Source organism: Eleutherodactylus coqui, chromosome 1 (assembly GCF_035609145.1).
Source record: "Eleutherodactylus coqui strain aEleCoq1 chromosome 1, aEleCoq1.hap1, whole genome shotgun sequence".
Taxonomy (NCBI): domain Eukaryota; kingdom Metazoa; phylum Chordata; class Amphibia; order Anura; family Eleutherodactylidae; genus Eleutherodactylus; species Eleutherodactylus coqui.
In genome coordinates this window covers 243,027,020-243,052,072 of record NC_089837.1, presented here as the reverse complement: position 1 = coordinate 243,052,072, position 25,053 = coordinate 243,027,020, and the positions used below count along the sequence as shown (strand labels likewise).

Sequence of the window (25,053 nt, the reverse complement as noted above, 5' to 3'; positions counted from 1 at the left end):
TCGACTGGTTAGACACTGTTTGGTACATTCAGTCAGGAGAATAACCAAACCATTTCGAAGTGTAAATATACATTACACATATTGAATGTGCTAAAGCCCAAATCATCAATCATTCGTAATAATAAACCCATTTATTTGTAGTTTGAGACTATTACCAGCTCAATGAAAAAATACTTCAATCATCAACTCTTAAGTGTTGACATGTGAATGAATAGTAAGGATCACATGACAGGATTAGGATTCCAGCTTCTAGGTCAGCAAAACAGAGGTGCATAATAATTTAGCAGTAAGTATTGAGGCCCTGAAAACTGATCACTTTCTACTCTAAGCAAAAACGTACAGCAATGTGGTAATCGCCCAATTACATGTTACAAAACCATTTGCTGCTCAAGTCAACTCAGTGTGTTATCACATTATTGTTATACATGGTTTAGCATCTATCATTTTGTTAAGTTCCCTTCGTTCTTAGTCTTGAGCACCATCCATAGTAGACGTTTTATGACTGGTGGTTTATAGTGACAACCCATCACTATTGCTAAAAAGGAGGTTGGCACCATGTTGACAACAGAACAATGATGTCTTTATCAGCAGTTTGTCAGAAAAGCTGAGCTAGAATACAGAATAGGAGAGCACAGCTGGATGACGTAGCAAGATACTTAAAATTACAAGCTTTTTGTGTAGATGTATTCACTCTGAACAGTTCAACTGCAGAATGTAGGAGGAAGAATATTAGTAAAACCACTAACTAGAAAGGGAGGTTGTGATGTCTTCTCATACAGCTTTATGAATGGGAAATAAGTTTCTGGAGCTGCAACTACTGTGGGAGAGTCAGCTCAGGTAGAGCGTTGCAGTGTGAGCGGCAGTCAGAGACCACAACAGCATATAAAGTCCATACAGGCTTGGCCTGTGTTTCTTAGCAAGCATAAAAATAAACAAAATACAGCCTTAACTTCAAGCATAAACCAAAATCCTGCTTATCCAGCACTTACTATACATAGTCCTTCCCTAACTATATGTATGGCTTGTTGCAGCAGCACGAAAACCACACACTTGTACAAAAGTACAGTTTGTCCCTTGGTCAGAGATAAGGCATCCCTTGAGACCAGCAGCCTCCAGCATGCCCAGCTGCACCCAGCCTCCCCTATGTCTGCAGCTTGCAGACTTTTATGGCATGGGTAATTACACAGCCTCTACACCTGGGAGCTTGTCTCCCCCTAATAAGTTGTGGAGGTGGAATGGACAGCCCCACTACCAAGCCTGCCATCCATTCCAAAAAAATCAGGCCCAACACATTTTATAAAAAGCATCTCCAGCAACTATATGCTGGAGATCACCTCACATCCCTGTTTTTTCCCCGTGTCCCACGCAGTGAGACACGGACTCCCTTCATACCCACTGGGCATAACATCTGAACTGAGGTGAAATATAGTGACCATCCAGAATTAACTCCTTCAGTGTCTCACACTACATGGTACTCATAAACTCTGTCCCAAATTAAGTAGTATTGTAGAAACATACATCTTGATTAATGCTCTTTTATATACATCAAAAAACAAGTTTTGAGGTTGTTCATATTAAACAGTTATAAACTATTTCCAAAACCCAACTTCTACATTTCATGTGGTTCTGCTGATTTCTTCTAGCTATGATCAACATCTAGTGATTCTTGCAAGCCAATAGAAAAGTGATAAGTGAATAATTAATTTATTGGTGCAGTTAATTGTGAAGCAGAAACACTGGCTGCATCAATTCATTTATAATAAATGAAAGGGGTTGTCCCATGAAAAATATTGATTATAGCTACATCCAGCCCATAAGTATAGATATTCCAGGAGTAATGTTACGATAGCACTCCAAACGCAGGCAGATGTCAGCATGTCCAAATGTTCTTTTATTGCCCAAAACAGCATATAAAGTGCAATGTTTTGGCTCTTATAAGCATACAAATAGCTACAATATCCCACTGTATATATGCATATCTGCTTCCCATGAACCTATCCCCTATGATGTAAATTAATCATGATAAAATTAAAATCACCAGAGCAAAGCCCAATCACAAATGCATCACATTTAACAAACATTTCTGTCTAACAATGCTGAGTGTGTAATCCTGTAGGAGGGCTGAGGGCTTCAGATCCACATCATCAAAGTGTGTCCAAAGTTTCCTCACAGTCAAGTCCATCATTTAATATATATAATCTATAAAGCATGCTCAACTGCGAGCCACTTTAGTGTCCATAGCAAGTTAGCCTTCATTAAAACACATGCAGGATATCCACCAATATCCCCCAATCAAACGCTGTGGATCTCACGCAAGCGTGCGGTATACTTTACTGAGTTTCTATGCACGCTGAAGTAGCTCACAGATAAGAAGGTAGACATACCACTATAGTAGATGAAAGACTATTGCACTAAAGAGCAGTGCGCACCACAACTGAAGTATGTAACCCAGCTATAAGGCCTGTGTGACACCAGAGTACAAAATTCTGCACAGCGACAGGGAACGTACACACAGTAGAAAATAACTGAACATCATGCTATGCGGAACAGTAGCACCACTCCAGGAGAGGAGGCCTGGCCCTAAACTAGCAGGGAGGTGATGGGTCCCTGCCTAAAGCAGGGTCATCGCCTCAATAAAGGCAGACCCATTGTCTTCTTTCTGGGCCTTGATAGTCCCTATAGAAACCCCTGGAGAGATGAACTGACACCACAAAGTAACAATAAAAATGGAAACCAAAATACAACTGAGAGCAAGCAAACAGCACTTATCTGAAAATGTAGCAATTCACCCAGCCTAGAGCAACACCTGACACTAGCCTTTCCTCTAGAGAACTGAATAAGCAGCACTGAACACCAGGAGGGGTGAGAATATATAGTCCCTCTGCACCTGAAAACTGGCAGAATGAAAAGGAAACCACACCTCCAATGGCAAATCCAGCATGCATCCATGCAGCAAATGCAGACAGCACCAGCAGAAATCTGCACATGGTGCATTAACCCTTGACTTGCTTAACAAAACAACAGATCTTTGGCCTGTGTTGAGGCCACCATGCCGCGACTGACAGTCTGCGACCGTATTCTTGCACAGATTCTGGATGCTGTGCATGCCTTTGCGTTCAATTTGTGGATATCACGTGTTCTGTTGTGATACATCTGTGATTTGGCTTTACTCTGTTGATTCTATTGAAACATGATTAAAGGGGTTGTCCCGCGCCGAAACGGGCTTTTTTTTTTTCAATAGCCCCCCTGTTCGGCGCAAGACAAACCCGATGCAAGGGTTTAAAAAAAAAAACGGATAGTACTTACCCGAATCCCCGTGCTCCGGTGACTTCTTACTTACCTTGCGAAGATGGCCGCCGGGATCTTCACCCTCGGTGGACCGCAGGTCTTCTGTGCGGTCCATTGCCGATTCCAGCCTCCTGATTGGCTGGAATCGGCACACGTGATGGGGCGGAGCTACGAGGAGCAGCTCTCTGGCACGAGCGGCCCCATTCAGAAGGGAGAAGACCGGACTGCGCAAGCGCGTCTAATCGGGCGATTAGATGCTGAAAATTAGACGGCACCATGGAGACGAGGACGCTAGCAACGGAACAGGTAAGTGAATAACTTCTGTATGGCTCATAATTAATGCACAATGTACATTACAAAGTGCATTAATATGGCCATACAGAAGTGTATACCCCAACTTTGTTTCGCGGGACAACCCCTTTAATAGCATGGGGGATTGGTTCATAGGAAGTAGATATGCATATATATATAGTAGGATATTGTGGCTATTTGTATGCTTGAAGAAGGCTTATTTGAGCTAAAATGTTGCATTTTACACACTGTTTTGGACAATAAAAGAACATTTGGACATGCTGATATCATGCCTGTGTTAGTGAGTAGTCCATTGTTGTTGTTTCCAACCCTGCAATTGTAAAGTTAAATTAGCGTCACCTGTTGTTTCAAATCAGTCCACCTCAGTAAATGTTTCAAGGTTGTTCCACATGCTTAGTCTTGTTTCTCTCTCTGCTCCACTGGATACGTGGAGGGATCCTTCATGAAGTCGCTATGTCTTCCCTAATGTCAGAAGGGATACTGAGCAAGTGATGATAGTGAGAGAGCATTACTGATAAGCAGCAAGACTGAGTAGGTGTGACTACCTTGGAACATTTACTGAGGTATACTGAACACAGAAAGGCGCTTCAATAGAAACAGTAGGTGGCGCTATTTTAACATTAGACCTGAAATATCTGGGAATCGAAAATTTTTTTAATAAAGTAAATACCAAAGTTGTTTACATTTGTGGAATTGTGGGCAGGATTTAAGTAGAAACTAAATGCGAAATTTCAAAGAAAGTTAGACAAGACAAGAAGTGCTACTGGAATGACCAATGTGTGAAACTGGAAGAGGCAAACCACAAGGCCACACCCAAGACCCAGGCACCGTTCGCACTACACAAGGCAGCAACCATCAAAAACTGGGATGGCGAATTATTACAAGAAGATCAAATCAAGCGTAGGTCGTGAGAATATACAGCAGAGTTGCATGCAGGAAATCAGACAGAAAACCCATTGGATCACGTACATCAAGTAGAACAAGAATCAGGTATTCTGGAGAAAAAAGTTACATGGGCCCTGAGAAAACTACCAAACAGAACCTCCGGGCATTGATCACATACCAGCCGAACTGCTCAAACCACTGTCATGATCCTAACCAACCTATGACAAAAGTTCTGCAGCACCAAATCATGATCATGATCCAAACGATCCAAAGACTGGACAAGATCTGTCTTCATAGACAGTTTCACACATCCAAAAAAAGGTGATGCTCAAGAATGTTCCAATTATGATCTTTTAAAGATCATACAAAAACGCATTACGACAATTGTTGAGTGGGAATTGCTGGACGTTTAATCTGGCTTCCACAATGGACGTGGCACCAGAGACCAAATCGAGAACCTGTGCTGGATCATGGAGAAGACCCGAGAGTATCAAAAGGATGTGTATATGTGTTTCATTGACTACAGCAAGGCATTTGATTGTGTCGAACATGACAAGATTTGGAAGTGTATGAAGCAAATGACTGCATTCTATCACCAGCCCTTTTCAATCTGTATGCAGAAACGATCATGAGGCGATGCAATTTGAGCAAATTAGAAATCGGAGTCAAAATCGGTGGCATAAATGTCCACAACCTTCAATATGAAGATGACACCACCCTGCTTGCGGAAAGTGAAAAGGACCTGGAGTACCTTATCCAAAGAGTGCAAAAGAAAAGCGAATGCGTGGGACTGTACCTCAACAGCAAGAAAACGAAAGTCATGACCACTATAAGCAACGGTACAGTGAACATAATTAGCAACAAAGACATTGACTTAGTCAAAGAATTTATCTTCCTTGGATCCAAAATCAATTGTAATGGGCAATCTGGACCCGAAATCAAGAGACAGATTAAACTTGGTAGGATTGCAATGGAAGGAATCGAAAATATCTGAAAAATTAATGATATTAGGATTGCAACAGACTGGTCAATACAATTATCTTTCCCATAATGACGTATGGTTGCAAAAGTTGGATGCTCAGGAAAACAGACAGAAGAAAAATTGATGCGTTTGAACTATGGAGGAGATTCCTTGGACTGCCATGACAACGAACAAGGTAGTGTTAGATCGCATCAAATTGCAAATATCCCTAGAGCACAAAATCATCAAACAGCGGCTCTCTTATTTTGGACACGTGAGAAGTCAGTGTGAAGAGAAGATCAGGACGACAAAGAACAAAATAGCTAGATAGAATCAAAGCCACCACCAACATGTCAATCGCGGAACTGAAAGAAGTGGTGAAAAACAGGAATGCGTGGGGAACATTGATCCATAAGGTGTCCGAAGGTCGGATGTGACTGAACAGATAATCATCATTATCATTGTAATGCACAACAGTAATAGCTACTTTTGTATATGGTTTCTCATTTTTCTCAAATTTTGTTCCAAAATAAAACTCCAATGCAATTGTGACAGCATCAGTTTTATCAGCTTTTTATGATTCTCAGCCCAAGCCAAGTGAATACAAGGTGGGAAGTGAAAAATAGAAAATAATACTGGAACTATACCTTAAAGGATTCCAACCACCCTATACCATAAGTCTAAGTATAAGACCAATACTATAGGGATTTCCAGACTCCCCTGTTGTGAATCCCCTCAATCCAGCCTATAAGCTCCCTTAGAGCATGTTCACATTTAGAGATAAAGAGGCCATTCAGCCAGCAATAAACAAATGGCAAAATAACCAGTCGAACCCTGAAGGTAAGAATGCACTTTGGATCCTGCTGACTTGAAATTTCGCCTGACAGGCCATTAGCACAGACTCTCTGAATTGTACCAGGAAGAGCCCTTGTGGAATTAACTGATCTGTACAAGAATATAAAAGTGAGTTTACAGCTCTAGTTATATTCTAAAACCTTTTACAATACTTATAGTCCCCCTATTTTATAAAATTAATTAAGTAATTAATGAATGTTAACCGTTAGCTATATGCTATAAACAGTTATTCCAGTAGCACTTCTCATGATCCAGGATATGTGGTATGATGTTAGTTTCACTAATAAGCAAGTATCGTACTTCAATGGTTATAATAAAACACACAATTACTCATGGCAGCCATATTCAGAATGTGACTCCAGTTATTTACACAATAATTATTAGACCACATCCTTAAGACCTCCTTCACACGAGCAACACAGCCCTGTCACGAGAAAATCGCAGCGATATCGCATCGCTGCACCATGCGATATCGCTGCGTCTTCACACAGCAATACCACGATTTAGTAGCACTACAAAGTCGCATGTGAAGCTATAAAGTCACACGACTTTGTAGAATCACATGCGAGGATTTTCGGGGAGGGGCTTTAAATATAAGCCCTAGCCCGAAAATAAGCTGTAACTAAGGAGAAGCAAAAAAAAAAGTATACATCACCTCTTCTGCGCTGTCCGGGGCACCGCTGCAGCATCTCCCCGAGTCCTGGCACTAATCATCTTCTTCATCTTCTGGCTGGGGATTGAAAAATCCCCAGCTGCTGGAAGCACTGGCTGTGATTGGCTGACGCTTAACCAATCACAGACAGTGCTCGATGAATGGCTGTGATTGGATCAATAACTGCCATTCATCGAGCACTTGCTGTGATTGGCTAATCGTCAGCCAATCCCAGCCAGCGCTTCCAGGAGGCGGGGATTTCTGAATCTCCGGCCAGAGGAGAAGAAGAGGATCAGTGCCGGGACACGGGGAGAAGATGCGGGCGGGCTGACAGCGCGTCTAAGGTGATGTATGTGTATTTTATCATTTTTTTTCTGCAGTTAGGGCTTAGAATTATAGCTTTGACAGTAGCATTTGCTACTACGTTTTTGTGCGATGCGATGCAACAGTGAGGAAGGCTCCATGGAAACATGGGCTACAAAACCACGCGTGTTGCGGGCATATCACCGGACCCATGAGGTTTTTGTGTCGGGTTTTTGCACGCTACAAAACATTGCATGTGTGAAGGAGCCCATAAGAAAGCATGGGCTTCTCATACATGCGATTTGTAGCATTGTAGCAACGCTGTCGCCTGTGTGAAGGAAGCCCAATACATTAGGTAGTTTACTTTATACAGTACCAATATATACTACAGCACTCACAGTCCCTGTCACAATCTACACCTACCCAATATGTGACGTATATCTCCATCATATGTCACAGTGCATGGGGTGGACTAAGGCCTCATGTCCACTGGACAATTATAATTAAAAATCCCCGCGGGTGTCCCGCACGCGTTTTCCGCGGCCATAGAGATGTATTGGACACCCGCGGATGTCCTTTTTTCCTGCCGCGTGGATCACAAGAGCGGCAAATCACCCACGGCATGCTCCATTTCTGCGGGTTTTCCGCACAGACGGCTCCCGCAGGCTTCCATAGAAGCCTATGGAAGCCATCCGTATCCACGGCACACCTACAGCTGAATTTCTTCTTTCCGGCGCGGGAGCACGGGAGAGCAGGAGTTAAAAAAAAAAAGAGTGCCGTCGCATGCGCGTGGCATGCTTCTGGTGTGCCGAGCACATCCGCCGGGCTGAAGAAAGAAGATCCGGCCGCGATGGAGGGAAGATCCGCTGCATCCGGACAGGTAAGAGAAATCAATTTTCGGGCCCCATGTCCGCGGGAAAGGAGGGAACCGCTGTGAGATTCTGCATGTGCCCGAATTTCCTAGTGGACATGAGGCCTTAGGAGTTGAACCCGCTAAATATACGGCAGATGTCAGCTGTGCCATACAACTGATACCCACTTACAACAGAATCGGAGCCCGATCCTATCTATTAGGGTGCCTACCCACTTGTGATTTTTTTTCCTGTGATGTTTTGCGTTTTTTCTCAAGAGCAATTAGTATAGAATGTGTTCTTGTCCATCTGGGGGTTTTTTTCCGTTTCGTGGGGTTTTTTCACATAGGAACTGTCAGTTGCATATGTCTCCTTATTTTTCTCTTAATGCACCCATGATTGTCAATGGAGGGCTGCAAAAAACGCCGCGGAAAACGCGCAAAAAACGCCGCATTTTTCACACGCGAAAATCAGCAACGCAAGTGGGTAGGCGCCCTTAACTTAAAAGATGTAGTCAATAACATCCGATAACGCAGTGCAAATGGATTTCCATCAGAGTCTAGCAATTGCCTCCAAGGTTGCCATCTTTGTACACAGAGAAGCAGAGTGTAATGGAATAAATGCTGACAACACAATAAACAGTAATAAAGGAGCATTGCAGTGTACAATACAAACGACTAAGCAGTCTCATGTTATAGTTCCCAAGAAAAAAATTTAAAAATTGTTTAATCAATCTTCCAGAAGATTTATTAAAATTTAAAAAGTAAAAAAAACTTTTTTTCATTTATTACGTAAAAATCTATCTGATAAAAATGTAACATAATAGTAACATTAAAATATCATGTTGTTTATCTGGAACGTTGATTGCAAGAAAAACTGAATTGCTGCTTTGATAACTGGACATTAGTGCGCTGTTCCGATGACAAGAAATTGTGATCTATCCACTCGACAGGTGATAACTGCTAGATCAGTGGGGATGCAATGCTTGGGACCCTGAGTACCCACCCCCATCTCTATAGTCGCAAGACTGTGGCAGAAAGCGTTTGATTGGAGTGGTGGCTGAGCATGTACCTTGCTGCTCCATTCAAAATCTAGGGCACAGTGCCGAAACCCATGTCAAATCCGAAGACAATCTGAATCCCATGCATATGAATGTGGTTGTCAGAAAGATCAGGGCGGAATGTTGATGCTGCCACAGAAAAAAATCAGCTTCAGAAATAAGTAGCATGCTACTTTAATCCCAAGGATTCCACATAGAATGTCATTCAATGGGGTTAACCTTTGTGCAGATCTCTTGCACATCCACTGCATGTCGCAGAAATGTACATTGACATTTAGGGTGCTTGTCTACGGGCGGGTTTGAATTGCGTTCCCCGCGGCGATAATCCGGCCGCGGGGAACGCAGTGAACACTCTCCATAGCGTTACGATCATTGCGATTCTATGCACGTGGGTGACCATTTGCAGCATGCTGTGAATTTACCACGATTCTCCACGGTCAGCCTATATGTCAGATAGGCTGAAAGCGGAGATCTGTCTGCCGGCTCCTGCTCCCGGGCGGCGGTATCCCTTAGGGCTTATTCAGATGACCGTATATCTGCTGGGTATTCACGTTCGGCTGATATACGGCGTCCCTCTCTGCAGGGGGAGGAGGCTGGAAGAGCCAGCAGCAGTGCACTGAGCTCCCACTCCCTCTCTGCCTCCTTTCCACCCCCTCTCCGCCCCTCTGCACTATTTGCAATAAGAGGAGATGAGACGGGTGGGGCTACGTTCCGTGAATTGGCTCCGCCCCGCCTCCCCTCATTGCAGATAGTGCAGAGGGCCGGAGAGGTGGTGGAGAGGAGGCAGAGAGGGGGCAGGAGCTTAGAGCACTGCTCCCGGCTCTTCCAGCCTCCTCCCCCTGCAGAGAGGGACACCGTATATCGGCCGGGCGTGAAAACCCGTCCGATATACGGTCGTCTGAATAAGCTCTTAAGGCGCCTTCACACTTGCGATAAAAATCACATGAGCAGTGCGAGAGCGAGTGAAAACGCAGAATGATGAAACTAATGATTTTCAATGGTTTCATTCCCAGTTGCGATGTTTTCACTTAGGTTATGTGTAGTGAAAAAAAAAATTGCAGCTTGTCCTATCTCTCTGTGTTTTGAGATTTTTTCCCCCCCATGTTTCCCTACTGAGCCTCCTTTTTATAGCAATGTACGAACTTGTGATTTTCGTGCAATGCGTTTAACATTAGACACTGCTATTGATTTTTTTATTGCGTGAGAAAATTGCAGGCAGCAGCGATGCGAGATTATTCTCAGGAAAAAGCATTGCTGATGCTCAACAATAGCAACAACAAAGAGGCACTTTTGCCATGATTTTCTCGTGGCAAAATCGCAATCGCCAGTGTTAGGAGCCCTTATGCTGACATGTGAACATACATTTAGTGCTGAGGGAGGTTCCAGCTGTGTATGATGACTGAGCTTTTCATGTGCTGCTCCTTGTATGATTAAACTGTCCACCTAATTTAGCATCTCATAACCACGGCAGTATTTCAAGAGACGTGATTATGCATCAAGAGCCCTGTGCACTTATCTGGAGCCCAATAAATGGAAGAGCTGTCAAAGCAAAACTCCTCAACTGGGCGACGGGTGTGATCACACCTGTTCTCAGGAGGGCTGTTGTGTCTCCTTAAGGTGAGCACTCAAAAATGGTGCACACCTGTTCTGTAATGTTATTCATAACTAGGTCAGGGAAGGAGTCGCTTCAGAAAGTTCCTGTAGTCAAGTAGTTATTACCTTAATCTATGCCTGAAGGACTGATCAAATTAATTATATTCATTTGCCATTTCAATGTAGCTCAATTCTATTTTAAGTCAAAATTGTGAAATCGCTATTAGCCCCACCCGCTTGGAGACGGGAGATGGCAGCAGCAGTAAGAGGAGTCTTTCATGTCTTACCCATAGCCAACAGCAGTCACAAAAGCTGAGATTGTCCTTTGGCATAATTCTATGTTACCACCATGTGTTATTTGTGGTGTTACATAGGACTGCAGGTAACATCTACAACATTATTATTTTTAGGCTAATTTCACACAGGTGAGCGCGATATTGGACTGTGAAACTCAGCCCGATATGTCACTCCTTGCACATGTATTGTGCCCATGAATGCAAGGCATTTTTGTGTCAAAAATGTCTCCCATCACTTTTGGGAAGTTGCAATCAGCAAGTGTTTCTTATTGTTTTCCATGGAAAACCTCACATGGCACTCGGGTGTATGTTGTGATGTATTTTCCAGCCCCATTGAAAACAATAGGCAAGGTGTTTTGAGGAAACGCCTAAAGATAGGACACACTGCAATTTTTTCCCACACTACTATGGGATGTTGGAAAAAATCCTTCATGTATATTACCCCATTCAAAAGAATGGAGTTCTTATTCGTGCAAGATTTGTGTGTCTCGCAACACACAAATCTCACACAAATTTCTTGCCTGTGTGAAAGCTGCCTTAGGGCTCTTTCCCACGAGCATATATCGGGCCGCCATTTTCACGGTTGGGGGGAGGAAAGGCTCAATGGCATGGCAGCCTCAGCATATAGGTGCCGGGGCCCATGCCGTGTGAACGGGTGCACAAACATTAGATTTGTCCACCCGTTCACGAGCTTTTATGCCCCAGATGGTAGCATATACAGGGTGGAGCGCGGTAATTTGCTAATTTGGGAGTGAAATTAAAAAATAATGAACTTGTAAAAACTTTATTTTATATTTTATTTACATTGAACAGTAGTGGAATTTACAAATTCTTTGGTTTTAAATATTGTATCTGGCAAATGTTGACCTTCGCTATCCACACACTGCTGCATACGTTTTCTGAAGTTCTCATGCACTCTTTCAAGCATGTCGACTGGTATTCTGGCAATCTCAGCGTCAATATTGTTCCTTAGGTCTTCCAGGGTGTTGGGACGGTTGCAATACACCTTAGACTTCAGGTTACCCCAAAGGAAAAAATCGCATGGGGCTAAGTCTGGTGAGCGTGCCGGCCAGTTAAGATCACCCCTCAGAGAGATAAGCCGTTTTTTGAGAGATTACCAGAATACCAGTCGACATGCTTGAAAGAGTGCATGAGAACTTCAGAAAACGTATGCAGCAGTGTGTGGATAGCGAAGGTCAACATTTGCCAGATACAATATTTAAAACCAAATAATTTGTAAATTCCACTACTGTTCAATGTAAATAAAATATAAAATAAAGTTTTTACAAGTTCATTATTTTTTTATTTCACTCCCAAATTAGCAAATTACCGCGCTCCACCCTGTATATCGGCGGGGTATGCAGAACACAGCTGGACCGCTGTGTTCTTCATACCCTGGCTGTGTTCAGGGAGCAGGATACAGCTGAAACAATAGCATCAGCTGTATCCCGCTGTGAACTCCTGATAACTGATCACTGATCTTTCAGCATGCTGAAAGACAATGATGAGCGATGTAAGTGCAGTTACATACAATGATTCTTGCTCAAAAGACGGCTTTGAGTGATTTTTGATCGAGAATCATTGTGTCTACATCAGCCTTTAGAAGGTAATAATACCCCTGTAAGTCTAGGACCACACAGAGAACTCTTGCAGAACTACTGATTAATTTTTAACTACGAAGGTACAGCTGCAGTCCAAAAGAATACACAGAGTAGACTGCAGCTGTCACTTCATGGTTAAAAGTCAATTTGTAGTGCTACAAAAAGTCTCAATGATGTACTCTTAGACTTTCAAGTAAGGGTTCCTGCACACTTGCCTTTTTCTTGCGCTTTTGTTTTCATGCGATTGTCAATGGTACTTTCTAATGTTAAAAACGCATCGCACAAAAATTGCAAAGCACAAACTTGCGATGCGTTTTTAACATTAGAAAGTCCCATTGACAATCGCATGAAAAAAACACAGCGATATCGCAGCGTTAAAAAAACGCAAGTGAGTGTGAGCCCTGAGAGTGATACCCAGGGGGCAATTCTCATAATTGGTATGTATAGTATTAAGGAACTGCTGTGCATAGTTTTCTAATGTTAAAATAATGTGTGCTGGTATTTTTAGCTTGCTTAGCAAGAAAGAAAAACCTGAAAATTAAGATTAAAATCGAAAATCGTCCTTAGGGCTTATTCTGATGTGCCTATTTCGGCTGGGTTTTCACGCCCGGGTGATATACGCTGTTCCTCTCTGCAGAGGGAAGAAATGCACTGAGCTCCCGCCCCCCCCCCCCCTGTTTGCAATAGGAGGGGCTGGGGCGGAGCTAAGTTCTGCTCCCTTGCAAAATGGGTCTTCTCCCATTGCAAATAGTGGTGAGGGGCAGAGAGAGGGAGGAGAGGGGGCAGAGAGAGGGAGGAGAGGGGGCGGGAGCTCATTGCACTGCTCCTGGCCCGCCAACTCGCCCTGCAGTGAGAGACAGCGTATATCGGCCAGGCGTGAAAACCCAGCCGATATACACTCGTCATAATAAGCCCTTAAATTTGGAAAAATCGAGATTTTAAGTTTAGGCTTTATCACCCAGGCCTACATTAATCTAACATATTTTGGTTTAAGTAACTAGCTTTTTTGAATAAGCTAAACAAATCTCCAAAACAAATCCTTTGTTTTAATTAAGAAACCTGCACCAATAATCTTAAAGATAAGATGTACTAATTCACACTGAGAAATCTAGTCAATAATACAATCATTTCAGCTATTGCTAGTCTTGAGTCTTGGCAGATATTCAATGCCTTCACTTTCACACAGTATGATATCTGCACAGATAAAAAATAGCACCTTTATCAAACGCTATGAAAAAAAACCTTTGCTGATAGGTATTGCAGTTTATTCAGCTCAATAGTTTCTATAATATACTGGATAAGGTAAATCAACATCTACAGCTTAGTATCTGCCATATGAAAGAAAATCTGCATTTACTCCTTAAAAAAAGAACATAATAGCCTCAAACTGGCAGAGAACCTCTGACCAGCACAAAATAATCAAATCTGAATACATTAGCTGTTCGAGCTCGCTGTAAATCATGTCTTGGCAAACTGCGCTTGAAAATATTGCAGATAAACAGCCAATTAGACAATCCATTCAGAGAAGTCATTGCAGCTGCTGTCAGTGTGCCAGGCAGATACCACTCTGCTTAACGCTACTACAGATTGGCTCGGGCTATTGTCTGGCATTGTGAGCACAAGAGGAAGGTGTATGTATCCATACAATATATTTATCTTACATTTTTATACTTTTATATTGTTATTTTGTATTAATTTGGAGAGTATATTTTATTCTGCATCTGTTTAGTACAGTGCTTGTTTAAAGTAGATGGGATCTAATGCGAAAATGATCTAACGTGAATAGTCTCAAATGAACAAGCACAGACTCACAAGCATTGAAACAATTTAATAATGTTCCTTAGGCCTCATTCACACAAGCAACTTGGCTGAATATCGCATCAATGAAGAATAGCCGCGATCGAGTCTTGAGCTTAGTTAGTGTTTTCTCGTTCACACACATGGTTGTATTGCGAGAAAAATACGATGCAGCGCGGAAATCTGTCGGTCAGCAGAAATGCTTGGAATGTCTTCTAATAGCTTCAATAACTTAAATAAAGGCAGCTGTCTTCTTTTACGAGCGTCGAATGCAGGTAAACTCCCTCCCCCTTCTTCCCTTTGAGTGCAAAATCTGTCTGAGAAACTTGGATCAATACTGTGCTTGTAAAAATGCAATTTTCCCTGCAAGTGTGAGGCCGAGCTCATACAGCCCTATGCGGAATCCACTTGCGGAGGCCTGGCTGTGACCCTGCGTACAACCACGTAACGGACTGCGTTGGATTGCGTATTTACGCAGGCGGTCATGCACAGTACAGCTATTTTTTGTTTGTATATATAATTGCGTATGGGCTGCGGACATATTTGCTACCATAAACTACATGTGACCTCCCGGGATTTCCTGCTACTGCAGAGCTGGAGGGTCAGACTAGACCCTGGCAGCTCTGCAAGTCACTAGAGGGGTTGCGTTCCCCTGTAACTGGGGCTCCTATGGATGCCCCAGTTATGGAAGAAAAAAAAACATGTGAATGTCCCCCAGAGGTCTTACATGACATCAAAAAACACAATTCCATACATAAGCAGAATAATATTACAGAATAAAACAACAATACATACATGAGAAACATGGCAATACAGCCAGCTCCATTGAAAGCAATGGGCTGCCGGCGAGCGCAGGATGAATTGTCGGGAAGGGCTTAAATATATAAGCCCTTCCCTGCAATTCATCCAGAAATGTGTAAAAATTAAAAATATATATATACTCACCTTTTCCCGGCAGACGGAGTTCAGAGCGGCCGGCCTGCAGTGGGTGTGAAGGGGGTGTGAGTCAGACTTGCCCCCGATTGGCTCAGCGCTGAGCCAATCAGGGGGCAGGTCTGACTCACACCCCCTTCACACCCACTGCAGGCCGGCTGCTCTGAACTCCGTCTGCCGGGACAAGGTGAGTATATAGATTTTTTTTATTTTTACACTTTTCTGGATGAATTGCAGGGAAGGGCTTATATATTTAAGCCCTTCCCGACAATTCACCCTGCGCTCGCCCGCAGAACATTGCTTTCAATAGAGCCGGCTGTATTGTCGGCTCTATTGAATTCAATGCGCTGGACAGCTCCAGCCCGTTTCTAATGAAACGCGGCTAGTAGCAGATTTTTCAGGTGATTTTTTTGGCCCCGGTCACGCGATTTGCGGATGCGCATCCGTCATGCGATCCGCAAATCGCGCGAAAAAACGCCCGTGTGACTAAGGCCTAAATGTTAAAAAAATCTTTTTTTTTAGCTTTTTACCCCAATAAAACTAAAAAACAGGAAAAAAAGTCAGTGAAAAAGATCTAAAAAAAATAACCCTATATGTCACGGGAAGAAAAAAACGCAGCAAAAATTATTTTGGTAGCTAAAGGAAAAAAAATAGAGCAGTAAAACCGCAACATGGGTAAAATCTAGGGATGAGTGAGTATACTCACTAAGGCACTACTCGCTCGAGTAATGTGCCTTAGCCAAGTATCTCCCTGCTCGTCCCAGAAGATTCGGGGGCCGGCGCGGGGAGCTGCGGGGGAGAGCAGGGAGGAACGGAGGAGAGATCTCTCTCTCCCTCTCTCCCGCCCGCTCCCCCCCCGATCCCCGCTGCGACTCACCTGTCAGCTGCAGCGGCTCCCGAATTTTCAGGGACGAGCAGGGAGATACTCGTCTAAAGCACATTACTCGAGCGAGTAGTGCTTTAGCGAGTATACTCGTTCATCCCTAGTAAAATCCCTAAAAAGTGTCTGGTCCTTAAGGTACAAAACAGCCTGGTCCTTAAGGGGTTAAATGAGGAAAATTGGCTACGACCTCATTGGGGGTTTTTTGCCTCCCTCTGGATCAACATTGGGGTTAATAGGCTGAACTGAATGGATATATGTCTTTTTTCAGCCTTACACACTATGTTACTATGCGATATTCAGGTACATTTTTGACAGGTGAAAATCGCATATTGTTTCAATAGGACAAAATTTAAAATCGCGCTCACATTAAAAAATTGCATGCACATAGAGAATAATGGGCGATTCTCAGGCTGGAACATGCTAAAGTTATTTAGTTTCGCACTAAGCGGTGCAAGAGGAACAATGCTCGTGTAATTTAACCCATTGGAAATAATAAGTTAAGCTCTGTAGATCACGCAAACGCACAGAACACAGAAATATGCCCTTAACTAAATAGTCAAGCAAGTATCATAACACTGCCACCATACATCATGGGCATACACTACACGTTCCAAACGCAGGCTATAGTTCAAAAAATATATTTTAAATATATGTTTTCAATAGATCTGCCTATCAAGAGCACGCCATGTGTGTTTCTTCTCATCATCTTTTATCTATCCTGTTTGATGTTCGGCTATAATGCCTGTGATTCATGATACAGATGGGCTATTTTAACACATTAAATGCCATGTGCATTCTTGGGCCATCTTCACACAGGCAAGAAAATTGTGCGAGATTTGTGTGCTTGTGAGAGGCACAAATATGATTAAATGACCATTGATTTAAATGGGTTCATACACATGAGCGATTTTTTTCCTGCATGGCCCCGCATGCAAGAAACAAATCGCGGCATGTTCTATTTGGCTGCTGCATTCTTCTCAATAGAGCCGGCAGAAGCAGTGCTGGCCACATTGAAAGGTAGATGGTGGAACTTTGCGTACCTCTGCCGTGTCGGGGTTTCCCTTCATCCCTGCAGTAATGCAAGACTGTTTTCACACATAAACGCCTTGCATCCACAGGACTTTCACATGCTGGCAAATGTGATATCCGGGTGTGAATCATGATTTTTTTAATGCTTAAATGAATCTTAAATTTAAAAAGTGAGCTACTTTGCATGGAATTTTGATTAAAAATCTCCTTCCTTCTTCTTTATGCAGTGCCATGTGTCTCCATGGTTACACACCACAAATAAACACTGTATAGTCTGATCATGCAGTCATGTATTAAGGTCCTTTTACACAGAAAGATTATCGTTACAAAAAAATGCTCTAACAAGCAAAAATGAACGATTTTTGTTTTGTGTAAACGCAGCCAACGACGAATGATAAATAATTTGCTTTTCGTTCATCATTCATTTTATACAGGCATAAAAATTAGAGATGAGCGAGTGTACTCGCTAAGGCACATTACTCGAGCGAGTAGTGCCTTAGCCGAGTATCTCCCCGCTTGTCTCTAAAGATTCGGGGACGGCGGCGCTGACAGGTGAGTTGCAGCGAGGAGCAGGAGGGAGCAGGGGGGAGAGAGGGAGAGAGAGATCTCCCCTCCATTCCTCCCCGCTCTCCCCCACCGCTCCCCGTCCCTCGCCGGCCCCCGAATCTTTAGAGACGAGCGGGGAGATACTCGGCTAAGGCACTACCCACTCGAGTAATGTGCCTTAGCGAGTATACTCGCTCATCTCTAATAAAAATCATCGTTGGTTCTTTCACTTTTCGTTCGGTTTAAATACCGATCATTCAAGGCTTCTTCAGATGACTGTCATTTTGTTCCGCTTTGCGGCCGCAAAACAGGGCAAAACAGAACATTGATTTCAGTGGTTTCATTTTCACCAGCGGGATTATCGCATGTTAATACTACGTGCAAGAAAAGATAGGGCAGGACAGTTTACGCAATAATGCGCTACGTAGCGGCGACTGTATTAGTGCCTGCTCCCATGTGTTTTTGCCCTCAGTCATTTAAACAAGAAATCGTCAGGTTTAAACAAACTCTTACTCCCTTACATCTGCCCCATCTTCTAGTACATGTAAGTTAGCACCTCTCTAGAACAGTTTTTGTTCTGGTTATCTCAGGCAAAAAGCAGGATTGACAAAAAATATGTACAAGTCTGACTGCACTGACATCATACAGATTTCGTTACCCTGTCGCTCATCATTGTCTTTCAGCGTGCTGAAAGATGACGATGAGTCTTATCAAGGATTCACAGTGGGATACAGTTAGTACTATTGTTTCAGCTGTATCCTGCTCCCTGATGACAGGCGGGGTATGAAGAACAGAGCGGTCCAGCTCTGTTGTCCATACCCCGCACGGAGCGCTCGGCTATATGGCTGGGCGCTCCGTGCAGAAAACAGCTGGATGCACAAGACAAGCAGGGCCACCCCGCTTGTCTTCTGCACCCTCTGCTCCAAGCAATCGGCTGTATAACAGCCGGGCGCTCGGAGTAGGGAACAGCTGGATGCAGAAGACAAGCGGGAACACCCCGCTTGTCTTCTGCATCCTCCACTCACAGCGCAAGGTGATCGCTCATCTTGCGTTGTAAATGACACAACAATTGTCATTTAAAAGACATCTTTTGAGCGATAATCATTGTTTGTAAATGGGCCTTAAGGCTGGCTGCACACGGGTAGATCTGCATTGCGGAATCTGGAGTGTTCGTTTTTGCTTAGTATAAACAGGCAGTAATTTATCTTTGAACAGCTGCCTGTTCACAGTGAATGGCGGCAGACAGAGATCTCCAACAGCTTCCACCTCCTTTCACTAAACGACTATCTCTCTTATGTGATAGCTCAGGAGTGATAGTTCTTGGGGTGACTGTTGGGCACATATGTGCCAGACAGTCATCCAGGGTTAAGTCACCGTGGGCGTAGAAAATAGGGCAGGTCCTATCTTTTCACGTACATAGGATTTGATGCAAGAAATTTGCTTGTGAGAATGAAGCCATTGGAATCAATGGCTTAGCTTCATCGCGTTATATGGGCGAGATTTTCACATCTGCAAATACGTTAGTCTGCTTAAGCCCTAATAGTTTTTATCCAAGTGTGTGGGGAATTAGGCAGCATTATTTTCTGTACCAAAGAAAAAGAACAGCAAAGGCTGACTAAGAATACTGAAATGCATAGAATTAGTTTCTTTCCAGTTATATATAATGTAAGATATGCTTTAGGCCGCCTGCACACGGGCGGATTTACATTGCGGAATCCGGAGTAGGTATCTGCCTCCAGATTTCGCAGCAAATACTGCTTATAACATGCTATTGAAAAATGCTGTTTCCTCTACACAAGGAAAAAATCAATTGCGATTTTCTGCTTGTGGAGGAAAAATCTCAACATGTTCTATTTTTGTGTGGATTCCACGCGGATGGCTTTCATTGAAGACTCAATGGAAGCTGTCCAATCCACGACCCTTCCGCAGTGGCATTGCATAAATGTCGCGGATTCCGTGTCAAAGCAGAGGTTTAAAAAAAAGTCTGTGCTGCGCATGTCTGACAGCTCGCCATGCAGACCATCTGCAGTACAGAGAAGATAAGGAAAGGCACGCAAATGCCGTCTGGGCACAGGGTCGGATTCTGCTGCGGGATTACACATGCGGAATCCGACTTGCCCGAGTGCAGCTGGCCTTAAACATCACAGTGTTAAATGACAAACTCAGCCTGATCTTCTATATACTGTTAGCTTGTTAAAACTGAAGCATTTACACTTTGCTAAAGTAACAATCTCGACTTGTTTAAAAATGATTATTATTAACATTATTCTTACAAGTAGTTCGCAGTTATTCTTGAAGGCAAGTCTCGGAGTTTCCTTAGCATAGTGTTGCTGGGGAAAATTTTCACCATGTCCGTCTTCATCTCTAGCCTGAAGGAAAATATAATGGCCTATTAAGGGACTTGGAACACAAATACCTACATTCATAGCAAGCAAATAAGGAAATAATAACAAATAAATCTAAATTGTCAAATAAATACTTAACACATTACTTTATGTGAGTCATGCATAAGTTGTGATAGGACTTACAGATCGGAATCATCAAAATAAAGCAAGAATGGCAGAATGAATGTGAAACAGTATATCTAACCCTTCACGAAGACAAGTTTGCTTTAATTCAAACAATCCCTAAAAATGCTTGTCATGGCTAGTTATCCCTTTACTCTAAACACATTTCCATTCTAATTCACATGTTTATGAAAAAACTTAAATGACATGTACCCTGACACTGGGTTCATCTCTAGTTCCCCTGAAAACTGCTTACCTCTAGTCCGGAGACTTCTTGGAACATTTCACAGATTTGAAAATGCACAGTAAGACCTAAAATCTACACTGGGTTTTCTACATTATGCACAGTAAATGGGCTTTTGATGACCCCAATAATTTGCACTGTATAGCATTTTGCTGTAACACTCAGTGTGGAATTTGCAAGGAATATCTGAAGTAAATCCAGCTTATGTGAACATAGGATTTCCATGCAAAATGTAAAATGACAATTTTCAGCTTTGTTCTAGTGATCAATCTTGAAAGCTGACATCAAGAAATGCAGCTATATTGGATACAAACTTTGAATTAGCTTCTAAGTTCACACCAGTGGTAAGTCTTTCGATTGTTCATCATAGGAGCCGAAGAACAGAAAACCCAAAACTGCTAGATTTGGCACATACCGATCCCAAGCCGTGCTGGGCAGACCCTGTTTACTATAAGCATGCTGCGCTATTTCGTTCAGAATTTCATGCCTGATCGGCGAAAGGCTCTGCAAGAGCTTCCAGTAGACGTGTGAACACAGCCTTGATTGTCACATTGTTATAGCTTGAGTAGACTGTGAAAATGACAGCTGGTCATCAGTTTACTGTAAGATCATTAAAAACTTTGGATGATATCTTTTGTCTAATTTTACAATGAGGTCATTTTTACATTTTGGGCAAATACTTATTTAAAAGAGGTGTTTAGAGGAAACTTTACACACAGTTTCCGCCTCCGAATTCCACAGGATATGCTGCAAATAATCAATGGAAGCTGTCCGCCCCATGACCCTTCCGCAATCATCATTGCGGAAAGGTCGCGGGCTCTGCGTCCTTGCTAGACAATATTATGCCGGCATGTCTACATCCCAGATATGAAGATGGTAGACAGGTACACACCGGGTGTGATTCTGCCGCAGGATCCCGAATGCGGAATCCGACCAGGCTGTGTGCAGGCGGCCTAACCCGGTGTTATTTGGCACATCCCTAGATAATCATAGATAATGAATTTTACATATACTTGTTATATTTATTTCACATGTGGCAGACCTATGGCAGACGTTTCTGCAACTGTTATGTACATGCTGCAGAAACATCCTCCATTCACATGTATAGAATGGAGAAACTTCTGCAACTAATCTGCCATCTGTGAACATATTCTACCGGACGGTATATTCACCTTATTTGAACCTGCTGGATGCAATATTTAGAAGAATGATTCTTTTAGATTATCAACCCAAAAAATGCTGCCACTCATAAGTATTTTGTACATAAAATATCAAATAATGAGCAATTGTACCAACTGTTAAAGAAAAGATCTTCAGTTTTCAGCCAGTGGCAGTCAATACTACAGTGAACGGTGCTTTTCTATAATGCTCTTAAACTCAGAGATTATGAAGAGGTGCTAAACCATCAACAATAATAGAGCCTCATTATAAATGCAGAGATAAAATATGTCTTGAGGATTATGTATGACACAGTGGAAGCTGCTTTGATCTAAACTGTTAATTAAGAAAACTGCTATTTAAATAGTAGCATTAAGTAGGGCCATTAGTAATGATGGCTGATGGAATTTTTGATTTTGCCACTATTCTGCTTTGTCTTGCAGAGTGTAAGAGAAGAGCAAGGTGAGAGGAGGAGTGTCAGAAACATGCTCATTAAAATGTTCATTTCTATGACATTTGCACTCTGCTCTGCTCTCATCTGATACCACTGATCTGCCCCCTCTCTCTCTTTCATTTTTCCTGTCTCCTGAATCTCACAGCTGAGCTGTCTACAGCCCATATGGCTTGCATATAATTATGTATATTCCATTTTGCTCTGCATTAAATTGTGACTTTCTGGCATGTCGCCAACTCATTTAAGAAAAATACCCATGAACCAAAGAGAAAAGATGAATGGAAAGTAAGAAGTGTACATGTGGAGGAGGTGTACGAGTCATTCAAAAAGCAGCAGGTAGTTGTGTGCGATAAAATATACAGTACGTCTAGCTCAGCGGTCATAATCCACTGTGCACAAAGAGAGTGTGCATTTTCTTCAGAGCCCTAAACTCCCCGGATTATAATGAAGAATGCTATGCTATATATTACCAGCTCTGAGTAATTACAAGGTACACCATCAATGATATCAGAATCCAGAAGAAGAATTCTTCTAATATAAGAATTCTCCAATATATCATTTTTGTAAGCCATTCTTTTTTGTAAACAGTGACTGAAATATGTTTCATCCTTTGTGTAGTAGCAAAGGTTATAGCCCACAACTGTCATACTACATAGATGTACACAAGGCGGGATTACAGGGAGGGCACCAGCCCTTGAGCCTACCCTTCCAGATAGCCCTTCTGTGATCCCATCAAGCCAAAGACAGATGAAGGGTTGGCCATGTACTCATGTAGCACTCTATTTTAAAGTCTGAGTTTCTCTCCATAATTTTCATAGACATCAGTATAGAGGGCCACTCATATGTGTGCAGCTATATCTCTGCGCCAAAGTGGTTGGCTCATGACTCCTACCAAATATTTTGCGCCAGATTCTCCACTAAAATTAATCCAGCTCTGTAAGTACAGAGTTGCAAAGAGGGGCTGGTCAGTGATTCCAAACTAGAAGAAAATAGCCGCCATACCTGTCACCCAAAAAATTTATTTATTTATTTATTTAAATTTAATTTATTTTTAAAATTAATATGTTTATACTAAAATACAGAAATGGGTTGCTCATTTTGTTTTGGACATTTTTATACATAATTTGTATAATCTTGGATTGCAAGCTGCATTAAGTGTTAATTTTAGGTCATTTTCTTTTTTTATATATAATCTTTTATTTAATTCTGTGATTTTTTAAAACTTATTTTTGTAACAGTTTTTATTTACCATCTATGTCCTCCATGACATCTATATGTAAGATCTCTGGGGGTCATTCACAGTATCTTTCTTTTTTTTCATTTCATAATTCTCCACTGGAGCTCTGGGAATCCATTGTAAACCCAGTTACAGCAGAAAATATCCACCTGTAGTGACAGTAGTCACTAACAGAGCTGATCTGTGTCTGCTAGGACCCGGCATCTCTGTCAGTCAAGTGATCGCTGGGTCGAATAGCGGAAGTAACACTTCTACTTTCTCTTTTCACTGTGTAGCACTTATTGGGTTAAAAACTGCTTCTGCCTTCTCCAGGTCCTTGGCTGTGACTAATAGTCGAGGAGATGACTTGCTGGTGCCACCTTACAGCAGCAGGAGCTTTAGCTCTGCACCGTATTATTACTATTGGCTGGAGTTAAAGCCCAAGACCAAGCACTGTAAATTTAGTGTGCTTGGTCCTTAAGTTTAAAGCACAAATAGAAAATTCAGCCTATTTTCAAATGTTTGCAGTTAAGCAGTCAACAAATCTCTCTCACAGTATACAGTTGCAATCAAAATTATTCAACCCCCATTATAAATTAGGTTTAGTTGCCAAATTTACAAGCTTTAGGCTATTTTAAAAAAGCTATAACAATTTAAATAGCATAAGACAACAAATATAACAAGTAGTTTCTCCAAATTCAACACAAAATGTCACTTTTAATGACTACTGCAGTCTCAAAATTATTTAACCGTTTATAGCAAGCATCTTTAATCCTTAGCAAAGCTTTTACTATTATCATCTGCTGCAAGGATGATAGATAGCCATACACCAGTTTCTGACAGCATTCCTGAGGACAGTTAGCCCATTCCTCAGGGGCACTGACCTCTAATTCAAAAACCTACTTGGGTTTCTGTACTGTAATCACTTTCTTCAAATCCAACCAAAGATCGTCTATGGGTTTTAAGTCAGGCGACTATGCCAGTCACTCCAGAGTTATCCAGGAGCTCTGAAACTAAGCCTTGGTGGACTTTAAAGTATGCTTGGGATCATTGTCCTGTTGGAAGTTCCAATGATGCCCAAGCTTCTGCTTCCTCACAGAAGCAAGCCAGCCCCAAAGCATCGCCAAGCCGCTACCATGTGTTCTTTAACTGTACATCTATTAGAACCATTGGTTTCCTATGATGTGTTCACATGTCCATGTTTTACAGGTATGCAAACGCGCGCAACTGCAAAAGATTGGACATGTGTGGCACCATAGGTCCGTGCTGTGCATCAATATTCCCTGCGGGGAGTCCCCTCATCACTGAGCACTGCGACAGCATTGTCACAGTGTTCAGTGACAAGGGGACTGCCCGCGGAGGGTAAAGAATCCCCTGCTAAAGCTGTCACAACTCGGGCAGAGGATCGCGATGTTCTGCCATTGCTTTCAATGGGGTGCCACTGCTGCCAGCAGCCCCTATTGATAAAAATGGGCTGCCGGAAACTCCTGCAGTGATTTTTAGGGAAGGGCTTTAAATGAAAATCATCCCTAGCATGTGTTCTGAAGCTCTTTCAGTAGGCAGAGATTTAAAATCCCCGACTGCTGAAAGCGCTGTATCTGATTGGCTGAGCACTCAGCCAATCACAGT

At 42.5% G+C, this 25,053-nt stretch overlaps 1 protein-coding gene across 3 annotated transcripts in view; it reads right to left on the bottom strand.

Moving 5' to 3' along the window:
- The window catches only part of SOBP (sine oculis binding protein homolog), a 208,329-nt gene that overhangs the window by 36,309 nt on the left and 146,967 nt on the right, over positions 1-25,053 (bottom strand). For all 3 annotated transcript variants that reach the window (XM_066607371.1, XM_066607388.1, XM_066607380.1), the window contains one exon: positions 20,119-20,214. In XM_066607371.1, coding sequence (XP_066463468.1) covers positions 20,119-20,214 — 96 coding nt within the window. The remainder of the gene's footprint in view (positions 1-20,118; positions 20,215-25,053) is intronic.